At 39.2% G+C, this 20,895-nt stretch overlaps 1 protein-coding gene across 1 annotated transcript in view; it reads right to left on the minus strand.

The window, feature by feature from the left end:
- Positions 1-5,796: 5,796 nt before the first annotated feature.
- The window catches only part of zmp:0000000660 (arf-GAP with Rho-GAP domain, ANK repeat and PH domain-containing protein 2), a 209,934-nt gene continuing 194,835 nt past the window's right edge, over positions 5,797-20,895 (minus strand). Inside the window, 6 exon segments of the mRNA XM_034676822.1 lie at positions 5,797-7,174; positions 8,706-8,831; positions 10,637-10,700; positions 13,041-13,076; positions 17,638-17,720; positions 18,556-18,692. Of these exon segments, the coding sequence (XP_034532713.1) occupies positions 6,845-7,174; positions 8,706-8,831; positions 10,637-10,700; positions 13,041-13,076; positions 17,638-17,720; positions 18,556-18,692 (776 nt within the window). The 3' untranslated portion in view covers positions 5,797-6,844.

Here is a 20,895-nt window from a genome sequence, read left to right on the forward strand (position 1 = left end):
CTCTCTCGACCAGGGGAGGGAAAAAAACTGATTGAGGTTTTAAAGACTCAATCCCAGTTGGATTGCAATTGCAGAGGCTTTTAATTAGATAAAGCTTGGCTGGTTTGAACGTATACTTTACAGCCGTGTCAGGCTAAAAGGGTCCATGTGTCGTAAATATCACCCAAGACATTAATAGAATTGAGATTAGAGGGCAGAATGTGTGGATCAGCGTAAAAAAAGGCAGCCAGCAGTGGGACGACTTCATGCAGTGAGCTATTTATAGCTGCTAAAATGGACGGCTCCATTAATATAAGGCTTACCCTTTCTGGAAATGTAAATCACCGGGGCCATGGCTCGACGTGCATGTTATACAGCTGCAGTATGTCAGACTTAACAGTGCCCTCACTGTGATTTACAGTAGACTGCCATAAAGCAAATATTTCTTCATTTCTGTGTGCTATCCTTATAGACATCTGGTGTGTTTAAAGTCAGTCTGGTGTCTTAGCGTTTTTCTCTTTACCTTAAAAAATGACTAAGCATCTAAGATGAGGCATATGGCTGTAAAGGATCTGTACTTTTATTGCAGGCGGTAGCATGAGACTGAAAATGAAGACATCCAAAGCAGTATTATAGCCACATTGAGACCTGTCACTCATCTGCTCTCTTTTATTTCTTCCCTTGATGTTATATTATTCATAAACAGCTAGACAAAGCAAAGCGAACACCAAAGATGGAGGGAGATCAGATCGTGGCCTCAGTGGACACTTCCACAAATCTGATCAATAACCTCCATATTTCAAAAAATGCATCAATTATGTCTGGTGGTTTTTTTTTCTAAACCACAGGCGCCGAGGCTTAATTGAGAAGCATCTCACGTCCAATCAGAGGGCTCATGTCTGTTCTTTTGAAATAACTTGTCATTTCCTCTCTCTTTCTAAAGCATATCAGCTCGCTCCCTTTCTCTCTCTCTATCTAATCCCCTCTCCTCCCTCTCTCTCTCTCTCTCTCTCTCTTTCTGTCAGTACTGACTGTGAGCACTGCACACAGCTCAGGTTCTCTGCTACTGTACACCTCTGCATGTACGAGCTGTATGATTCAGAGCACACAGCTAAACAGTGGGAGAAGAATCCCTCAGATCTTTAGCTTACCTTGAAAAGACGGTAGGAAAACTGTGGTATAAAAATACCCTTTTCAAGTGTAGTTTCAGGAAAACGCACTTAAAAGGCAATACGTTTGCATTGTCGAGGTTGAGCTGCTCCTACAAAAATGCTGTTGGTCTTCTTATTATTATGGACCATTCCGGAGACCATGCTGCACAGAATTTCAGATGTTATATTTGTACTTGTACTACAGCTCTGTAGCTATTACACTATCATCAATAAGCACACACAAGTTTTGTGAGTCTAAACCTCCAGTTGTATGCTAAAATACCTGTTTTAACAATCAATGCAATCCCTCACTGTGAATACTTGGCTTAGGAACATTTTGAAAAGCTGTTCTGCAGCATGCTGGTCATGGTCTTGTCTGACACCTATCCCGTGGCAGTGGAGACGGGCATATGGAATAGGTTTAGAGAACTGATATATCTCTCCAATGGTTTTGTTTGCCATTTTAGGTCAGCTATAGAGATATATAGTCTGATTCAAAAACCAACAGAGAAGTTCTGATAAGGCGTTTTTCCACCACAGGAACTTTACCCCGGAACTAGATACTTTACCCTGAACTACGTGCGTTTCGACTGGAGGAACCAGGGTCTAAATTTAGTTCAGTGGTAGATAATGTCCTCCCTGAAAAGCCCCTGCTTAGGGGGGTAGCACTTTTCAAAGGTCCTGGGACTTTCCATTGAACAGTGTTTGTGGAGTTTACACAGCTGTTGTAACACTGAGGGAGTTCCTGGGAATGCATACTAGTTTAGTTTTTTATTAAGATTTCAAAATATTATTTAATATACATTTTTTCTCCATTCGTCACTGGCCTGATTTGCACAATATACCCGGGACTTCAGCTCCTGGTCGAAACGCAGACAACAATGGGGGCACAGGAACCTTTTAGTTCCGGGGAAATTAGTTCTGGGGGCTAAAAGAACCCGGAACTCTTGGTCGAAATACTTGAAGAGATGTCTTACTTAAATGCGGCGCCATAGCCAGGGTTTATAATTTGGTAAACTCCCAAATTTCTTCTTTTAATGTATCATATTTAAGTCTGATTACCTGATTACCCAAAACTCCTGTCGATTCCGGTGGATGCACATCAAAGACAGCAAGCTGCTTTCTCCTCAGCAAACGGAACGTCAATGTCCCGCCTTATGACCTGCCTTGACCATTCATCATGCCTCTGGAGTCATGCGTCAACCTCACCCCCTAAGCCCCACCCAATCAAAGGCAGTGTAGGGTTGGCCATGACGTTGTCGCATTGCTTTATACGTTCTTTCAGAGTGAAAGCCATCTCATACTATGTGCATTGACTGGTTCCAAGTGGTACCAATTTTTGGGACCAATCAATGCATAAAGCGAGGGTCGAGACTAGGGGTGGGAATTGATACGATTTTATCAATGTCAATGCCATTGTCGATTCTGCTTATCAATCCAATTCCTTGTCAATTCTTCTAACGATTCCTGAGTATTTTTTGGAGGGGAAAAAAAAGTAGTTCTACACAGTCTTCCGCACCAAAAGGAACCATTTTATTTTTTCCAAAATTATGTCTGCACAAGACTGAACATGGACATATTCAACTTGAACATACTGAATAATAGGTTGACCTCATTCTCGGCCGTGTGAGTCTGGACTTGGACCCTCCAGCCTGGATGAAAAGACTGAATTTGGAGAGGAAAAACGCTTTTCCCACGGGGGTCATTGCGGAGGTATTTTACCCACTCTCGGTGCCTCATTTTCAGCCATGTGAGTCCGGGCGTGGCCCCTGGAGCCTGGAGGAAAATACTGAATTTGGAGAGGAAAAATGCTTTTCCCACGGGGGTCATCGCGGAGGTATTTTATCCGCTCTCAGTGCCTCATTTTCGGCCGTGTGAGTCCGGGCGTGGCCCCTGGAGCCTGGAGGAAACACTTTGAATTTCCTTGTGGTTGAAGGAGTTCTGCGTCGCAGAGTGTGTAACGTAATGCAACGTACCACAACGTGACATGACGTCCTGCTGGGAAATGAATCCTTAAGAAGAATTGATACTATTTGAGGTGTACAATTCCAATGGAATTGATCAATTGGAATTGGTTCTAAGTCAGATCTGGTTTTTGATGCCCACCCCTAGTCGAGACCATGGTGACCACACAGCTGGTTATGGCCATGCTTAGATGCATCAATTGTTGTTATAGTTGCAGCAGATAATAATAATTTGCCAATTATTAGAAGCAGGCCTTTAAATTAGCGGTATGGCTGATTTGACTGACAGGCGGTTGTGTTGTTGCTGTTGGCCGACGAAACTATGACCGCAACTCCACTCCTTTGCTTGTTTGTAGATTAGCCAGCATTTAGTTAGTCAGCAACTCCAGTGTGGCGATTGCCATCTTTGGGCTTCTTTAAGTTTCTTGAGCAACAGGTGGGGGACGCTACTGAGACTATGTCCCATGTTTTAGAGAGTCTATGTATTTCCCTTCCCCTGCAGTAAAGTAGAAGTTCCAAATTCAGAAATGAAACTCAGCTACAAAAGTAGCTGAAATCTAAACTGAAGCACAGCACTTCAGTACATTATTTTCCACCATTGCAGCCACACAAGCAGTTACCTCTACAGAGTGCTCTGGTCAATGTCGATGCATAATGACTTTGCAGTGCTTTCTTCTGAACTCTCTTACACCATATGGTGACCTTGGTGCACTATAGGCCTCGAAGGGACGGCAAAAATATGCTGGGTTATACAGACACAGAGGACAACTGAGGTAAATATACATACAGCTGATGGTCAAGGGAAGGTGTATAAGAATATAGAGGCAATATAAAATCAATTAAATGTTTTAAAATGGAAATAGGCACTTTATGCAAAACAATATAGGCATATATCATAAAATAACACACTAGAAAAAAAGAAAAATTAAATGGTACTCAGAATGAAATGACTCAACAGGCCAATCAAGGAACGTATTCATTTCCACAATTGCAACAAATATGGTGCTTTAACTAATGTAGGCGAGGGAAGAAAACACACATTTGCACAGTGAAAATAAAGCCCTAATAAGAAACGCTCAGACCATGAATACAAAAAACGCAGCAGCTCTTTGATTAGAATATAAGGACACGAAACAAAGGACAAGCAGCTGGTATATGAGGCATAATGAAAATAAAATGTTAATATGAATTTTTCATGGAGGAACCTGTGTGACAATTGCCTACGTGTGCATTTTCAGACTGCTATACATAATTCAGCAGGAGCGTGCGACTTGAGACCAGGAGTTTATTTTTACATTTCACTCGAGAAAAGTTGAATTTGATGAAATCTATGAATAAAATAATGATATAATTACATATAAATAAGCTAAAGATGCAAGACGGAGTATTTTTCGCAGTGTTATCTGCTGCTGGATTTAAGCTGCAGCAGGTGGGTTCATAGAACACAACCCAGAAGAAAATGTATCCATTACAAATCCCTATACGGTTTATTCAGAGCAGATTTACCTGATGCAAAAAAGCCCAAAGGACAAGCAGGGAACAGATGCAATATTAAAATAGAAATAAAGAAGTCTTACCAGTTGAAGAGGAAAAAAATCCAATCATGATGCACAATAAACCTGGACGCAATGACTGTAATTATCATTAAACAACAATGATGTTTGTCCCTCTGTGTTTATCACGTTTTTATCATCATATAAAGTTTATTTTATTTGCAATCTTATTTTAATGGCTCTTCTTCATGCAGTAACTCATTTCTATCTAGCTGTAATTATTTGATGGTTTATTTGTAATTTCAAAGTAATAAAAAGCATAAAAGTGAGAATTTAACCAAAGAATATATTGATGTCTATCTGTCTTCCTGTTACACACTGACACCTCTAACAACTGTCTCTGGGAAAAACAAATTAAGAGAAATTTTAGCTGAAGCTTTTAGCAAAAATAGACACAAACAATTTGTACTGCTTAAAAGATGCATCAATGAGAGAGCAGTCTGTAGAAATATGTTTTAATAGACAACTTGGTGGGTACGGGAAATTCAAAATTCTGACTATTTGTTGCTTGTGACATTTCATTTTACATGTGGACCGCTCCTGAAAGGCTAAATTAATGTGTCATGTTTGTTCTTTTGGTACTATTATCATTAAAACGAGTTTCTGATTACTAATGACACAAGATAATGTGATGGTGCTTTTTAAATTAGTGGATAAAAGTGAAAGTGTTTTCTAAAATCCACAAATGTATTACAGTTTTGACTTACTTTATTCAACTTTTCTCTGTAAAAAATGAAAGTAGGGACAGATTCTGACATTTATGGATTGTGTGTGTGTGTGTGTGTGTGTGTGTGTGTGTGTGTGTGTGTGTGTGTGTGTGTGTGTGTGTGTGTGTGTGTCATTCACAGAATCTTGTATTAGTCATTTGTCTTAATATGTTCTTTTGTTAAAAAAAAAAAAAAAAGTTTTGTTTTCATGTCTCAAAAAAAAGTAAACAAGAAATGTTAGCGATGGCTGCTGGTATCATCTATGTCAACAGACCTGTTAACACCAGAGCTAATTTGTCGTCTTTTATCATCACATATATTTCACACTTGTTCACTATAAACTTAACAACACAATCTGACCATTAATGGTCACTTACCTTTGCTCTTCCAAGGCAGCAAGTTTACATTTTGAGACAAAAAGAAAGCTAACAAGCACAGGTGCTAGCTTAAGTTTTTTGATAGCATCTTATCATTCTTTTTATTTTACTGTAAGAAACCAAGATTTAAAACTTTACAATTAAGATAAGGCTTATTATAGGATTAATATATAAAGGTCTTTTTGTCTTTATTGATTAATACTTAACACTTATACAACATTTGGCGACTGCAAGTGCAAAATTTTGATATGCTTTAAAACACTGTAAGCTAGCTATCTAACAGTTAACGGCTGCAATGAAATACAAAGCTTGCTACAGTTATGCTGTAAAAAAAATATTGAAAGTACATTGCAAATAAATAAGAGCATTGGAACTACCCGCCACCAGCAGCTACAATTGTATTTACGCAAACAAGAATTGATTAAGCTCTGTAAATGGCTAGCACGTACCAAATGCTCCTCTCTTTAGCGTATGTTAGCATCTGTATCATTTTCTTTGCATTCCTATACATACCTACAAATATTTTAATTCTCAACAGTGTAGCGGGTCTTGACAGGGATAATTACAAAAATATATGGAATGTTTTTTTCATATGTTAACTGCAATACATAGCTAGCGCTAATACTGACAGCACATGAAATTATTTTTGCTGCATAAGGATTTAAGATTATCACAGTATCTTTCAAATGTGGTCCAAGCTGCCTTTTTAAAGAACCCGGAAACTTTAAAGTAAGCAGTTCTGGAAACTTTAGAGGTGTGACAGCTGAACGTATTCTTGTAGCATACTCTGTTTTATTTAAAGACGGCATATAAATCCTGCTTTGTAGTGCTTGGGTCAGCTTCCTGTCCAGCTGAGGTCTGCATGACCTCCAGTGTCTCCTGCACCTGTTTTCCACAACTCCCTTTGTGCATTTACATCCCTTTATATACCCAAGTTCAAAATCTGTCTCGAGGCTATTAAAACCCCTCATAAAAGCTCCTTACTTTACCACCGTTTGCATGGTGTGGTCTTTTTTTTTTTGTCAGTGTAGACATCTTTCTTTTCATACTCAGCCCTGTAATGTTTGTTTGACCGTTCTAGGTACCTCTCTTTTCTCCTGACTCCTCTTCCTGTCAATCATTGCTCTTGGCACTGCGGCCGGTCTTGCTCAGCACCAAGTTAAGTTCATTCATCAGATTAGACGGCATAATGCCCTCCCTGCCCTGAGCAGGCTTCCTGCTGAGGGTCTTACTGCCACTCAGGGGAGGGAGGGGTAAAGGCATGGGTTGTGAGTGTCTGGATGGGGACCTGGAGAGGAAGCGTTGAGGCTGGCTGACGTCCAAAGAGGGTCTCCTGTTTGGGACTTCCGGGGTCTTGGGTGCGTTGCTCGTCTTGTGGGGGAGAGAGGTGGCCTTGGTTGCCTTCAGTTTGCTATCTTCAATTGAAGTCCTCATGTCTGTCAGCTGACAGGGTGAGAATGGCAGATGATGATAAAAAACAATGGACTTAATCTAGATAAGAAACAATACAGCAATCTTTAAAAAAAAACTGAATTTACACATTTTATTTGTATTTATTTACAATGATAATGTTACATTTTGACTTATCAGCACCAAAGAACCCAACTCATTTAGGATTTTTGAGACTTGTACCAATACAAACTATCAGAAGGAACATTTCCCCAATTTATAATATTGTCACCAATAATAATTCTCTTCATTGTGTGGTCGGTAAAAAGTTTGGGACATACCCAATAGAACCAAGTTACTGGTGTTTGTGTCTGGCTCTTCATAGCTCTCAGCACAGATGTATCTTAAAGTTGTAACATTTATAAAAATAATAACTTGATTTTGTTACTGATATATCGGTGGTGGGCCAATATCAGTCCAATAGCACCAAGTGACAGATATATCAGTCCAGCTCTCAACACATTTGTAGCTGAGAACTAAAGGGAGTGTCCTAATTTTTGTTGTATAGTGTTACACTTATTATTGGAATTACCAAACGTGCCAAATTTAGTGGTGATGTATTGAATAGTTGTTTTGACACAGTACTTAAATAGTCCTACAGACAGCATGAAAGGCTAATCAGTCATCCCTCTGTTGTGGCAGTAGTGGGAGCATATAATTTTTTGAAAGCTCAGTTTTTTAGACTTGCTTTTTATTTTATGTTTATATGGTTTATTGTTTTGATGCTTGTTTTAACACTTTTGTTTGGCAATCAATTGCTGCCTACTGCCTTTTTGATTTTTTTTTTAAAGTGCTTTGTAACTTGTTTTGATAAGCACTGTATAAAAAAAATATATCTATTTTATATTATTATTGTAATTACTATTTTCATCCTCAATATTAACATTATATTATTATTTTTTACTATTATTATTATTAGCATTATTTGTATTATTATTTTCATCATCACCATTATTTTATTATCTTTATTTGTATTATTGTAATTATTATCAATCAATCAATCAATCAATCAATCAATCAATCAATCAATCAATCAATCAATCAATCAATCAATCAATCAAGCTTCATTCATATAGCACCTTTCATACAAATCAAATGCAACCCAAAGTGTTTTACAGCTATTGAAAAACAAGAAAGAAGCAGAAGTAAAACAATGGCAAGACATATTGAGGGAAAATAATAATAATGATAATCATAAAAATAGTAATAATACAAATAAAAATATAATAAAATAGAGACTAAAATAGAGACTAATGCACACCAACAATAAAATCTGTGTTATTAAATTAAGTTAAAGCTTCAACATTAAGAATACAAATAGTTAAAATAGTTTTTAAAAGGGTAAAGATAAGAGTTGAAAATAAAACTAAAGCTAAAAATATAAATTATTATTGTCATCCTCAATAATAATAATATTATTAAATATTATTATCATTTTATTATTCTTATTATGATTATCATTATTTTATTTATTTTCTATTATAATATCATCAAGTCTATTTTTCTACCGTCTTTGATTCCTCACCTGTTTGCTGGAGTTTTGAATGTGTGGTGGAAACTTCAGGCCTTTAGTCACAGCTCCCTCTATGGACAGTTTGTGAACTCCAGCTTCTTTTGAGTTAACACTCTTTGTGTGGAGGTCAGAACCAAACTGTGGACACACAGCCAGCCATACAAAATTACAGCACTGTGACTCAAAACTTCTTTGTTATGGATATTGTGTGGGGAAAAAAAAGAGAGTTAATGAACATTTTTTTCTTCTTTATGTTGTGTATGTTTTGGACAGGCACTTTTTGAACTTTCGAGACTCAAACATAAAGTACAGAAAAGTTGGTGTGAGTGTATAGACTGTACAGATATAAAGTGCTGTCGGCCTGTCTAGCTCCAGCGACTACAAATATGGAAAAGTCAGAGGGGTTGTGATCCTCTGCGCCATCACTGTGGTCCGACTGTGTTCTGATCTCCGGCTAAACTTTCTCTTTAACAATGTCTCCTTTTATATCACAGTGACCCTCAGGCCTACACAACTGCCTCTCTTTAACAAATCCTTATTTCATCACAGCTCGGACCCGTCCTTGGACCTTTACACCCCCCACCCACCCCACTCTCTCCAACCCTCCAACACTCACCACCACCGCCACCGCCACCACCATCTATTCCAGCCAGCTCGCTTCAAAATTAGGTCCTCCATCGGGTAGTTGCTATGGAAACTGTCGGCGCACAATGCTCACTAACAGGTAAGAGAAAGGGAATCAAGAACACTGAAGTGCTCTCTGTCTACTTTCCTCATCTGCACTTTGTCTCTGCCCTTCCAGCGAGTCCCGTGTCTTTCCCCAGAAGCCCCCGCGTTGGTAGCTGACAATCCTGATATTTAGCGGATTTGGGAGCAGAATCCTAATATCTTCATCCGGCTCTAGTCTGCTATAGATTTAGTTGTTGCAGAGCTAAGGAGTTCTCGCAAAGAGCAGAGAAAAGTCCCGCTGAAAAAAACACCTTTAAAACAACACACAGAAATTGGCTTCCCCTTTAGATCAATCTCTCCGCTGTCAGTGTTGCCCTTTTCACTCGTGAACCCAAACTAAGGCACTAAAAGGCTTTTACAGTAAGCACCTGTGATAAACAACACTTTTCTGCAGACAAGTTCCCATAAAGGAAGCCGAGCTGAGAGCTAACACTGATTGAACAAGCTGAGAAAACAATACGGAGCTGTGAAATCTCAGGATACAAAAAAGATTCTCAGATTAGGACAAGCGTAGCGTTTGATTATCGGTCATTTGCTTTAAACTGAGCAGAAATAGACCGTGTGTTCAGTCTAATGAGGGAAGAAGAGAGTTCAGTAATGAGTCGCTGGGAGTGAATGTGAGAGTGAGGAATGATTTAAAAAATATGAAACATCCTTAGCTTTTCTCCCTGTGTTTGCTCTGCCTTGCATTATTTATGTCATATGTGCTGCGTCAGCCACTGACAGCGACAACACTTAGCTGTATCTCGCGGCTAAGTACCACAATGTGATTGTTATGGTCGCCTTGACCTTATTCTCACAGCTTTTCCACATAAAATGATTTATGTTATTGCTGAGTGACCTCGAAAACTTTACACTTCTTTCCCTGTTTTCGTATTTCATCTGCCTAACAGCACAATGGAAATGGATGATTGGGGTAAATATGATTTATCATATCTCCTTGCTCTGAGATATGGATTGTAAAAGGTGATTTATTCCGGCCGTAATCGAGCGTATTTTTCATCCAAATAAGGACGGATGTGGCCACAATGTGTGTGTCACATTCAGTGATATTTTTGGCTTGCAACTGTAAAGTAAAAAGGGGTTAGAGAGGAGGATACACAAACTTCTCCTGCTCCCTCCAAAGTCACTGCATGCTCTGCTTATCTCATTGCTTCGTACAGCTTTTTTTTTGCACGAGTGCACTCCAACATCTCCGCTGCACGTCATCTTACCTTCATGCTGATGATGTCTGTCACCCAGTTGACCTGCGCCCCCCTGTTCTCACAGCAGAAATGCCTGAGGAGGAGAAGCTCGGTCATATAAACCACTGATTTTCACTGCATCATTTCCACACTAATTTCAAACAGGTGACTGGATTGAGCACGGCGTCTCTGCAGAGAACAGTTCATTAATCAATATGAATAGATAGACTTGATGATAGGTGGGCTGGCAGACATTACCTATGATTATATGAATCTCCACGGGTAAAGTACCACTTTAGCAGCAGTGATTAGTGCTGTAAGTAACAGCCTAGAATGATGGATTGAATAATACCTGTCAGATACTCCACACTGTTTGGTTTTCAGCTTTTCTGCTTTCAGTTAATGTGTTCATGAAAATGTGAAACTGACTAAGACTGACACAGTAGTAATATCTTTTTTCCTCTTTAGCATGTATGCTACATCCCAGATGAACTTTTCAATACAAAATATTATTTTTATTTTCCACTTTGTACCCTGTCTTTGCTCATCTCTCCATCAAAATGCAAGAAATTTTAAAAAGTATCCCTTTTTTTTTTCTTTTTTTTCTCTCTCCTTTTCTCTTCCTTTTTTTCTTTTCTTTTCTCTTTTTTTTCTTTTGTTTCTTTCTTTTTCTCTCTCTCTTATCTTTTTCTTCTTTTTCTATCTTCTTTATTTCTCTTTCTTTTCTTTTTTTCTCTTCTTTTTTTTTTCTTCTATTCTCTTTTTTCTCTTCTTTCTCTTCTATCTCTAAAAAGTATCCCTGAAGACACATGCCAAACGGAAGACAATGAAATACAACTAAAAAGTAGCTGCAATCATGCTAACACTAATGCTAAGAATTCACAACTATGCTAGCAATTATGTTTCTCTGTTCTTAGGAACACTGATGCTTTAAGCTAAATACAGGATGCTTAATCTTCACAATACAAAGTGTCTGCAATCATGCTTACACTGAGGCTAAGAGTTTACAGCTATGCTAGCACTTCTGTTTATCTGTTCTTGGGAACACTGATACTTTAAGGTAAAAACCGAATTCTTTCTCTTCACAATAATAGTGCCAAGAATGACATTTACCATGGGTTTTATCTTTTTTGACACTAACATTTGCTAACTATTGCTTAAAACACAAGCTAATTCCTCAAATTCCATTGTGTTGGGGTAGTGCGAGGTGTAAAGTTTCTTTTTAGGGTGTTGGCTTGTAAAGGCTTGCTAACTAGCACTGAACACACAAGTAACTTCAACAAATAAATGACATAGTCAACGGGACCAAACCCTCAAAGCTAGCCAGCTAATTTTAAAGTTATCCCCAGTTATTATTTCAGCTAATTAAGTTAAAAAAACAAAACTAACATGTATTTATGCATATATATGTGTATATATGTATGTGTATGGATATTTATTTGTATTTTTATACTTATTGCTCTTTTACTTTTTCCAATTATTTATTTTTGATATCAATTTATTTATTGTATTATAGTTTCACTATTCTTTATTTTCCTGATTAAGTATTTATCAATCTTTTATTTTAAATTATTATCACAGATTATTTTTTGTTTTTTCATTCATTTGCTTATTGTGTTTCTTATACAAAAACTTCACTTACTTGAATTGTTTACATTGATCTTTTGTTTGTAATATGTAAAAATGTAAATAAAAAGATCTTTGAAAAAAAACAAAAATAATGATAATGATGTGAAGTATAATGTTTATCCTGTCAATATTATGAGTAATCATATCAAATTGAATGTTTTTTCCAACACTAACTACTACTTCTATTTATTATTTGATTCATTACAATTTTTTTTTTTTTTAGATTTACTGCTAGCATAACTGAAACAAAAAACATAGCTAAACTGGTGCCTACATTAAAAATATGATAATACAAGGATTACTTTAATCATGTCCCACATATAAGTTTTGTGTGTTAGCATGCTAACAGTTGCTAACTAGCACTTAAAACACAAGAGTTAACCAAATAAATTGATAATTCAATTCCTGACCTGAGTGTTGTTGCTAGCTAAACATGAACACAAATCATCATTCAGCCCAAATCCTGAAAACAGAAATGTTTAAACTAACAGAAAAATATATAAATTAAGCTAGCTTAAGTTAGGGATTAGCATCTTTTAAACTTGAGGTTAGTGATAGCAGATAACTGTACAGAAGAACGTCCTGTATTCACTCTCCAGGACTCAAACTCAGCAGCTATCCCTAATATTTTTTAACTGCACAGATAGCTCCTCCACTAAACCACTTGGCTCATCACAAAGTGCTTAAACTTCAACTTTTTCACTCTGTGCCACTTGACTCTTTCTGTTGAGAGATATATTTTAAGTGGAAAGGGTAAAAGTCACACTCATCAATAATGAAATGGAGAACTTCTGCACGCACTCACCATTGTTGTTTATCAGTGTAGACTGTGAAGCCCCAGCTGTTAAACAAAAAGGAGACAGGTCATATTTTTAGAGTTCGCTTCTGCAAACTGAAACTCATTTCCTGTACACCAAGCTTAGACATAAACATATTTCTTATGAAGGGTCACAGGGAATTTTAATGTATCTCACCCCAGAATGCATCAATGACTAAAAAGGAAAGATATATGTAGAAAAACACCCTGCATTGAAACATGAACATAATCTACTGTGTGCATTAAACGCATATCATATAAAGGCTCTTTTTTATTGTATTTATTTGCATTTTATTACTTCTTTCTATTTGTAATGCACAGTTGCCTCACAGTTTTCTTCTTTGAGATAAATTGAGTGTTACTGCTTTAAAAACATTCTTCATTAGTCGATGATGTTCTTTGTTATTTATGCAAATGCTGAAAGTAGCTTTTATCTGAGTAATAAATGTTGTGAAGTAAAGGAGGACAACATTTTTCCTTGAATTACAATTGCAAAGAACCAAAACAGAAATACTCAGGTACTTCTATGCTGTAGTAGGGTCTATATTCCCTGATGAGCATTTAGCATCACTCCTTGTTTTTCACTGCTGCTGTCTGCCTCTCACTGTCTATATACTTATAGCCAAATCTATGCAGTTGCTTTAACTCCAATTTCTGCCTTGCGTTATCTGCTCTACATATAAATGTAGTAATCATTAAGCAATCTCAATAAGCAATTAGCGACCTATTAGCTGTGCATACTGTCCACCCATTCAGTGATCTATCCTCGGAGTTCCTGCGACTTATTGTGCTCCCTTGTCCCGTAGGTTCCTCTCGATCATTGCTGCAGACGGCCTGCCGCCTGACTCTAATAAACCCTTTTCCACCGGCCCGTCTTAGCCCTACTCTACTCGACTTGACTCGACTCTACTCGGTTTGTGTTGTGTTTCCACGGGCGCGGTACCTCGTGTCAGATACCAGTTTTTCGTACCTGCTCTGCTCTGGTTCCAAGCGAGCTGAGCCGATACTAAAAGGTGACGTCGACGGACTGCAGACCACTGATTGGTCAGAGAATGTCGTCACCGAAGAGTCAAACCCGCCATTTTTAAAAAACGACATCAGTACTGTACAATGTCTGCACGCAAAGTTTCACCGTGGTTTCTCCTCTCTCGCTCGGCCTGCGACAAAAAAGCCACAGGCCGAGCAGCAAGTACACCACTGCCTCCATGTCCTCCATTGTTTGTGATTGTTGCAGTTTTGTGCAGCAGTTTCGCGCAGCTGTGTTATGATGACCCCGCCCACTGTGAGTCAGTACTCGGGCTTGTGGAAAAGGTACCCAAACCTAGTAGAGTCTAGTCAGGGAGAGTCGAGTTGAGTAGAGCCGAGTCAAGGCGGGCTGGAACTGTGTAGTAGAAAAGGGCCATAAGTGCGGATGTGCTGGGCTCCAACAGCAACAGCTACTACTACTACTACTGTTCGTCTCATCACTATCATCACTCTCTCTCTCTCTTATTCTCCTCTATCACTCTTTCCAACCCCAACTCGGTCAAGGCAGATGTGTGTCTAACATGAGTCTAGTTCTGCTCAAGGTTTCTGCCTGTTAAAAGGAAGTTTTCCCTTGCCACTGTAACTTGTTAATTACTGTAAAGTGCAATACTCATGGTGGATTAAGATAAGATACTACCGAGTCCTGTCAGTAAGAGGGGACTGGATCGTATCATGTCTTGGTGTTGGGTCTTTGTTTATATTTTTACACAGAGTACGGTCTAGACCTGCTCTGTTTGTAAAAGTGTCTCGAGATAACATTTGTTGTGATTTGGCGCTATACAATGCTTTATATTGATTGAAGTATAAAGTCCTCCACTTCTGATTCCACTAAAAGTGAAATGCAGATCTATCTTCCCACACTTAAAGATTTTTTAATGCTTAAAGGTGTATATACTGTATGGATACATACATATTCTGTATGTCAGTTTCTGTGGGAATTAAGAGGCAGTGTAAGGTGAATAGACCACCTTCCTGGAGAATACACCTTCCCTGAAACCTCACAGCTGCGGCTGAACAGGAGAGAAGAGGGGGAAGAACAAAGCGAAAGTGGGGGCAGAAAGAGAGAAAGAGAGAGTGAGAGAGTAAGCGCGCCCACAGCCTGGAGCACCACTCCTGTGAGTTAAGGCAGCCGATCCAACCCCGCAGTAGGCCGCTCACAGATAGACCTCTGCCTAATGAGGTGCTGGAGCGCTGCTTCTCCTCACCCTCTAACTACCACTCTCTCAGCACTCTGTCTTTATTTCTTTATTCACCGTATCACTTCTCCCGCAGCCTACTCAACAGTATATCTATGATTCCACGCCGTATCATTCCCTCTTTCTGTCCTTCTTTCACCCCTTTCTCTCGTCATCCAACACTCCCCTCTCTCTTATCCACTTCTTCGCCCCCTGAAGGACGACAGAAAACAGCTCGCCGGACTCATTTTTCACGCTTCCCCAGACGGGGAAAATTCCGACATTTGGAAAATGATGAGGAATTAATGTGAAATATAAGGCTTAGCTTAAAAAATACTTCCTTTTTTGTTTGACCAACAAGACCTGGAAAGGGTTTGGCATGTGTCATAAATTATAATAATGGAGAATCATTAAAATAAAACACGGGCGGCTGTGTTTTCTATCAGGAGAAGCAGAGTTTTATAATTTGTATTTGTTAAAAGGCAATTACATTTAATCAATTTTATTACAGTGAGAAATAAGATAGGGGTCAGGGGTATCTCCTGGTGTTGTTAAACTTTGAGAAAAGAGAAGGAGCAATATATCTTTTAGGGGGGAAATACACAAAAACTGTTGCGCACAATTAAGGTAAATGCGCTCTACAAAAAACAGCAGTGATGCTAAATAACGCTACTTTGTCTTAATAATGCAGGAAGGTGGGTTTGCTGAGAATCTGCAGCAGTTATTTTGACCCTAATAAGTCACGATTGACCACATTTATTAATCAGATGCGTTGTATTTCTGCAACCGAGAAACACAGGAGAAAAAAAAACACTTTTTCGTGCACCGAATATTCAAGCAGGGAATGGAAATGTACACAAATGACCACAGGAACCGGCTCGTAATCATTGATCGACTGAGGTAGTTTTGCGGGTGATTTAACGCCTCAGAGAAGCAGGTGTGGAAAGTGTGGCAATATTGTTTTATTGGCTGCTCACAGAGGGAGAGAGACAAGCTGCAGGATTTCAGTAATATGTGCATGACAATGAAAACCACTTCACAGACAGAAACAAAGAATATTGCTGCAAATGAATAAATGCACATAAATTGCATTTTACAGAAGCAGGGAAATACAGACTGTAAGATAGAAGGCTGAGTTTGAATCATGGGTTGTGCTTTGCAGCTGGCAGCGGATGCAAACTTCTGGAGGAGTTCGAGAAGCAAGTCTTATCCGGGACTTCCACCAGATCCGTGTCTGGTCCATCCACGATCCGTCACTGTGCCCGATCTGATAGGTTTCTATTTTAGTCAATGTGTTACCTTCCAATGGATCCCCTCTGTTGCGTCTAGTGCGTCTCTGATGCGGCAGGTCGGAGCCCTCCGGATCAGTTACTCAAGGCTTCTATTTTTTGCTGGATGCCGGAGCACGACCCATCAATTTTAACAGAGTAGATCGAGCAGGACAGGAAGTCAGGCACCAAAACAAAATGAAAACATCAGGTTAATTTTCAGAATAAAACACTCTGTGTTATCCAACTGTGGAGTCAGGCCTGGAGTCGATAGGTCAAAGGTTTTCAGAGGACGATAAAGACAGTAGGGTTAAAGAAAAGAGGAGGATAATCATTGATTCAGTAATTATCGCGGGAAAACCTCTGTCACATGACTCCAGCTGTTCGGTGGTCCTGCTCCGTGCTGTGTTCTGAAAATGCAACAGGTGGGTGCTGACGGATGAGAGAGAGCATGGAGCCGGACCGTAGCAGATCAGAGACTTACGTGGATCTTCCACCAGATCTATGTCCAGTCTGTTTTCGATTCAGTGTGGTCTGGCTTGGTGCTCTCTCATCTGTCAACACCCACCGGTTGTGTTTTCAGAACGCAGCATGGTGCAGCTGGAGTCATGTGACCGAGGTTTTACCACAGTAACAACTGCATTAATGAATATCCTCCTCTTCTCCTCATCCATGTTGTCTTTATCATCCTCTGAAAACCTATGAACTGTTCATTCCAGCCCTGGCCCCGCTCATCCTGACGGTTTGTTGTTGTAGTTAAATGAAATACGATCTGGTGATTACACAGAGTGTTTTATTCTGAAAATTAACCAGATGTTTGCATTTTGTTTTGGTGTCTGACTTCCTGTCCCACTTGATCTGCTCTGTTGAGATTGATGTAGTACTCCGGCATCCAGCAAGAATAGAAGTCTTGCAGAGGGCTCCAACCTGCCGGATCTGAGGCAAACCCGTGACGCAACTGAGCGGATCCATTGGAAGTTTACACATTGACTAGAATAGAAACCTACCAAATCCAGTGCCGTGACGGATCGGTGACGGACCAGACTGGTGGAATTTGTCCGTTAGAGTGGTTTCAGACTGTTTTGATGACATAACGTGCATTAAGGTGTAGTTTACCTGGTTGCAGGTTTCAGCTTCTTCCTCAGACCCAGGTAGCATTTCACACAGTTCAGCTGGATTGCTTTCTCTGCTTTAGTCGCCTGCAATAAAAGCAACACATGTAATGTTTTTGCACAAATAACGGACTGAAAGAAAACACAAAGTTTGACAAATTATACTCAGCTTCATGAAAAACAACAATTAAATACGAATCAATTGGAATCAATACCGGCAAACTTCTCCGGAGAGACAAACAGCACAGAACAAAGTAAGAGAGAACAAAGGGAACAAAATCAAAGTTGTACTCAACACCTCCACATCACCATCCACCACAAAATCCCTGTTTCATCCAACATAATTTGTGCTAAATACAGACCTGGCAATAATTGTAGAGGCCAAAGAATATCAATTAAATCTCCGTAACACTTCTAATTTCCTTTGTATTTAGGCAGTAATTAGGCACATTCTTCTGCAACCTGGTATTTAGAAAAGCTCTCAGTGAAAGCATCCACCCCCACAACACTACACCACCCCTCACCATTCCCCCTCCTGCCAGAATTACTGCACCTCCATCAATTATTAACACTTCTTCACGCGCCTTTTTTCCGAATCCCATGTTTCAACGGCAGAAATGTGCTGAAAAGAAAAGCCCTCCAGGGAACTCGGGCCTGCTGGTCGTCTCAAGCACACGCCATATTCTTCCTCATTTTTAATACCGAGTGGGAAGTCCGTCTCTGTGTTTTATTTCCCTTACTTAATTCTGAGATTTGGATCCCCCTCAGATGGACGGGGCCGCCAGGGAGATGAAGCAGTGGCTGGAGTTTGGTGGTGCTGCTTTCACACGTTTCTATAACCTTGTCAACTCTCTGTTTACAGGAAACTTTGTGTCTACAGTCGACGTGGCAGAAGATAAGCTGGAAATAAAAGTGTACTTACTTTGATATCTCTGTAGAGCAGCAGCTTCTCAGCACGAAGGACGACATATTTGTCCTGGAATTTGTGCCCTGACAGCAGTTTGGAGGAACCATCGCTGAACTTCAGATAGCCGCCTTTTATAGACTGCTTTTGATCTGCTGAACACACAATAAGATCAACAGAAGACTTCTATTTTCTATCTCAGACGCCTTTGAACAAGGATATAAACATTGATTGTGATAACTGATCACAGACAGTGAAAAAAGATGGACAGCGCGACAGCTTCCCAAGAGTGAAGCCAAACCATTAAGAGCTCCACCTCGTTTTAAAGTCTGCCTCTTTCAGAAAAAGTAGATCACATCACTCCAGTTCTTGGATCTCTACACTGGCTTCCTGTCTGTCAGAGGATAGACTTTAAAATCCTGCTGATGGTTTATAAAGCACTGAATGGTTTAGGCCCAAAAATACATTGCTGATCCGCTGCTACTGTATGAACCACCTCGACCTCTGAGGTCATCAGGTACAGGTCTGCTTTCAGTCCCTTTCAGTAACTCACTTTAAATGCAAACTTTTAATTTATTTTTAACATATTTCTAATTTTCCTTTTCTTTTCTGTTTTATTATATTTGTCATTTTAATTATGTTATTTTATGCTTGTCTGAATGTTTCCAATGCTTTTAATGTTTTAATGTAAAGCACATTGAGTTGCCCTTATGTATGAAATGAGCGATACAAATAAAGTTGCCTTGACTTGCTTTGCCCTCATGTTAACAGATGGGACATGGTGGCTATCATGACAGTTAGTTATTATCATGTTGTTTACAATTAAGTGCTCATTCATCTGAGAAGTTTAATTTAAATTCATATTTGTACGCCCAAAAGATGAGATGAATAGGGAAAATGTATTGGTAAGTTAAATGTGCGCTAGGTTAGCTTAAGAGGTGTGTAGTCAATTATGTCGCTTCACCAGTCAGATCCTTTCCAAACATGTCTTGGCTTCAAAATGCGACATCATCGCAAGATGTCAGCACCCATCACTATGGTATTTTTGCTTCACTTTTTACACCCTCAGGAATCAGAGGCATGGCATCTGCATTTTGAGACAGTCAATCTGACTGCTTTAGTGGTCAAAGCTGCTGTTGGTAGTCACAGAGTAAACATCTGTTCAGAGAGAGGGACTTCAAATGTCAACAATATCCCTCCCAACTAGATTTCCTCTTAGCCCCCAAACACAGATCGGCGTTTGCAGTCATGATAGTGCCGGACTCATAACCAATCGGAGGACCTAGTAGGGGCCGCCCCTTAACCAATCAGGACAGAGGTTTGAGATTAGCTGTGATTGGTCCGTCATAATGGAAACGAGGGGAATAATAACATTGCTTGATACATAGTCATTGGAAAACGCAGAGATTTCGCAATAGTCTCAAATTACTTCACTTACAGATGAGTCCTGAAGGGTATTATGACCTTTTCTCCAAACCCAGCAGAAAAAAAGCAACGTTTTTTACACCATTCCTACCAACAGCAGCTTTAAGCCATTTATAGAAAAATGCCAACATGTAGTTTTTTTTAGCTTATTAAATGTGGCTAGTTGGGTTCTGTTTTTTTGGGGGGGTGGTTTGGGACTTTGAAATTGATCAATCTAAAGAATCTGAAAAAAACATTCCAATTGAACACAAATCTTAAAGATGTCCTTGTTCCCATGTCATCATAAGGGCCCTTAGCTGTCTAGCAGACACTTGTACATTTTTTTTTACTGTAGCTCAATGCTTTACAATGTGGCCATACCTTCAGTATAACCTGATGTATGACAATTAAAAAAACACATTAAGTGGGTGGCTTAGGGAGACTATCTTATGCCATTCACACTCCACGCTCTAATACAAGGAATGGTGGCATGCATAATAAGAGTTATGACATGTTTTAAAGGTGACCTGAGTTAACAGAGTTTTTTTTATCGTTCCTGATAAATGCGAAAAGCATGATAATCAGGGTTATTCTACTTGATTCCACTGCTTGAGACACGTCAAGTCTTTGAAAGGAAGTGGAAAGAAAAACTGTGCATTTATCAGGCATCTCAGAAATCAGACATTTCAACTTTAGTAAACAGCAACTTTTTCTGCTTGTAGTTTCTTATAACTGTCAATGGTAACATATGTTTATGATATTAAGTCTTTCCATATCTAAGCTTTTAGTCCTGTATGCATTTTCATCACAAGGCAAACAGGTGCTTATGACCACGGATATGAGCGCACTTTACCAAGACAGACCAGAGTGGCGATGCATGGAAGTTGACCTTTCTCAAATTCAAGGTTTGCTCCTTCTAGTTTAAGTTGAAATTGTCATTTCCATCTTAGGAAT

Source organism: Notolabrus celidotus, chromosome 23 (genome assembly GCF_009762535.1).
Source record: "Notolabrus celidotus isolate fNotCel1 chromosome 23, fNotCel1.pri, whole genome shotgun sequence".
Classification (NCBI taxonomy): domain Eukaryota; kingdom Metazoa; phylum Chordata; class Actinopteri; order Labriformes; family Labridae; genus Notolabrus; species Notolabrus celidotus.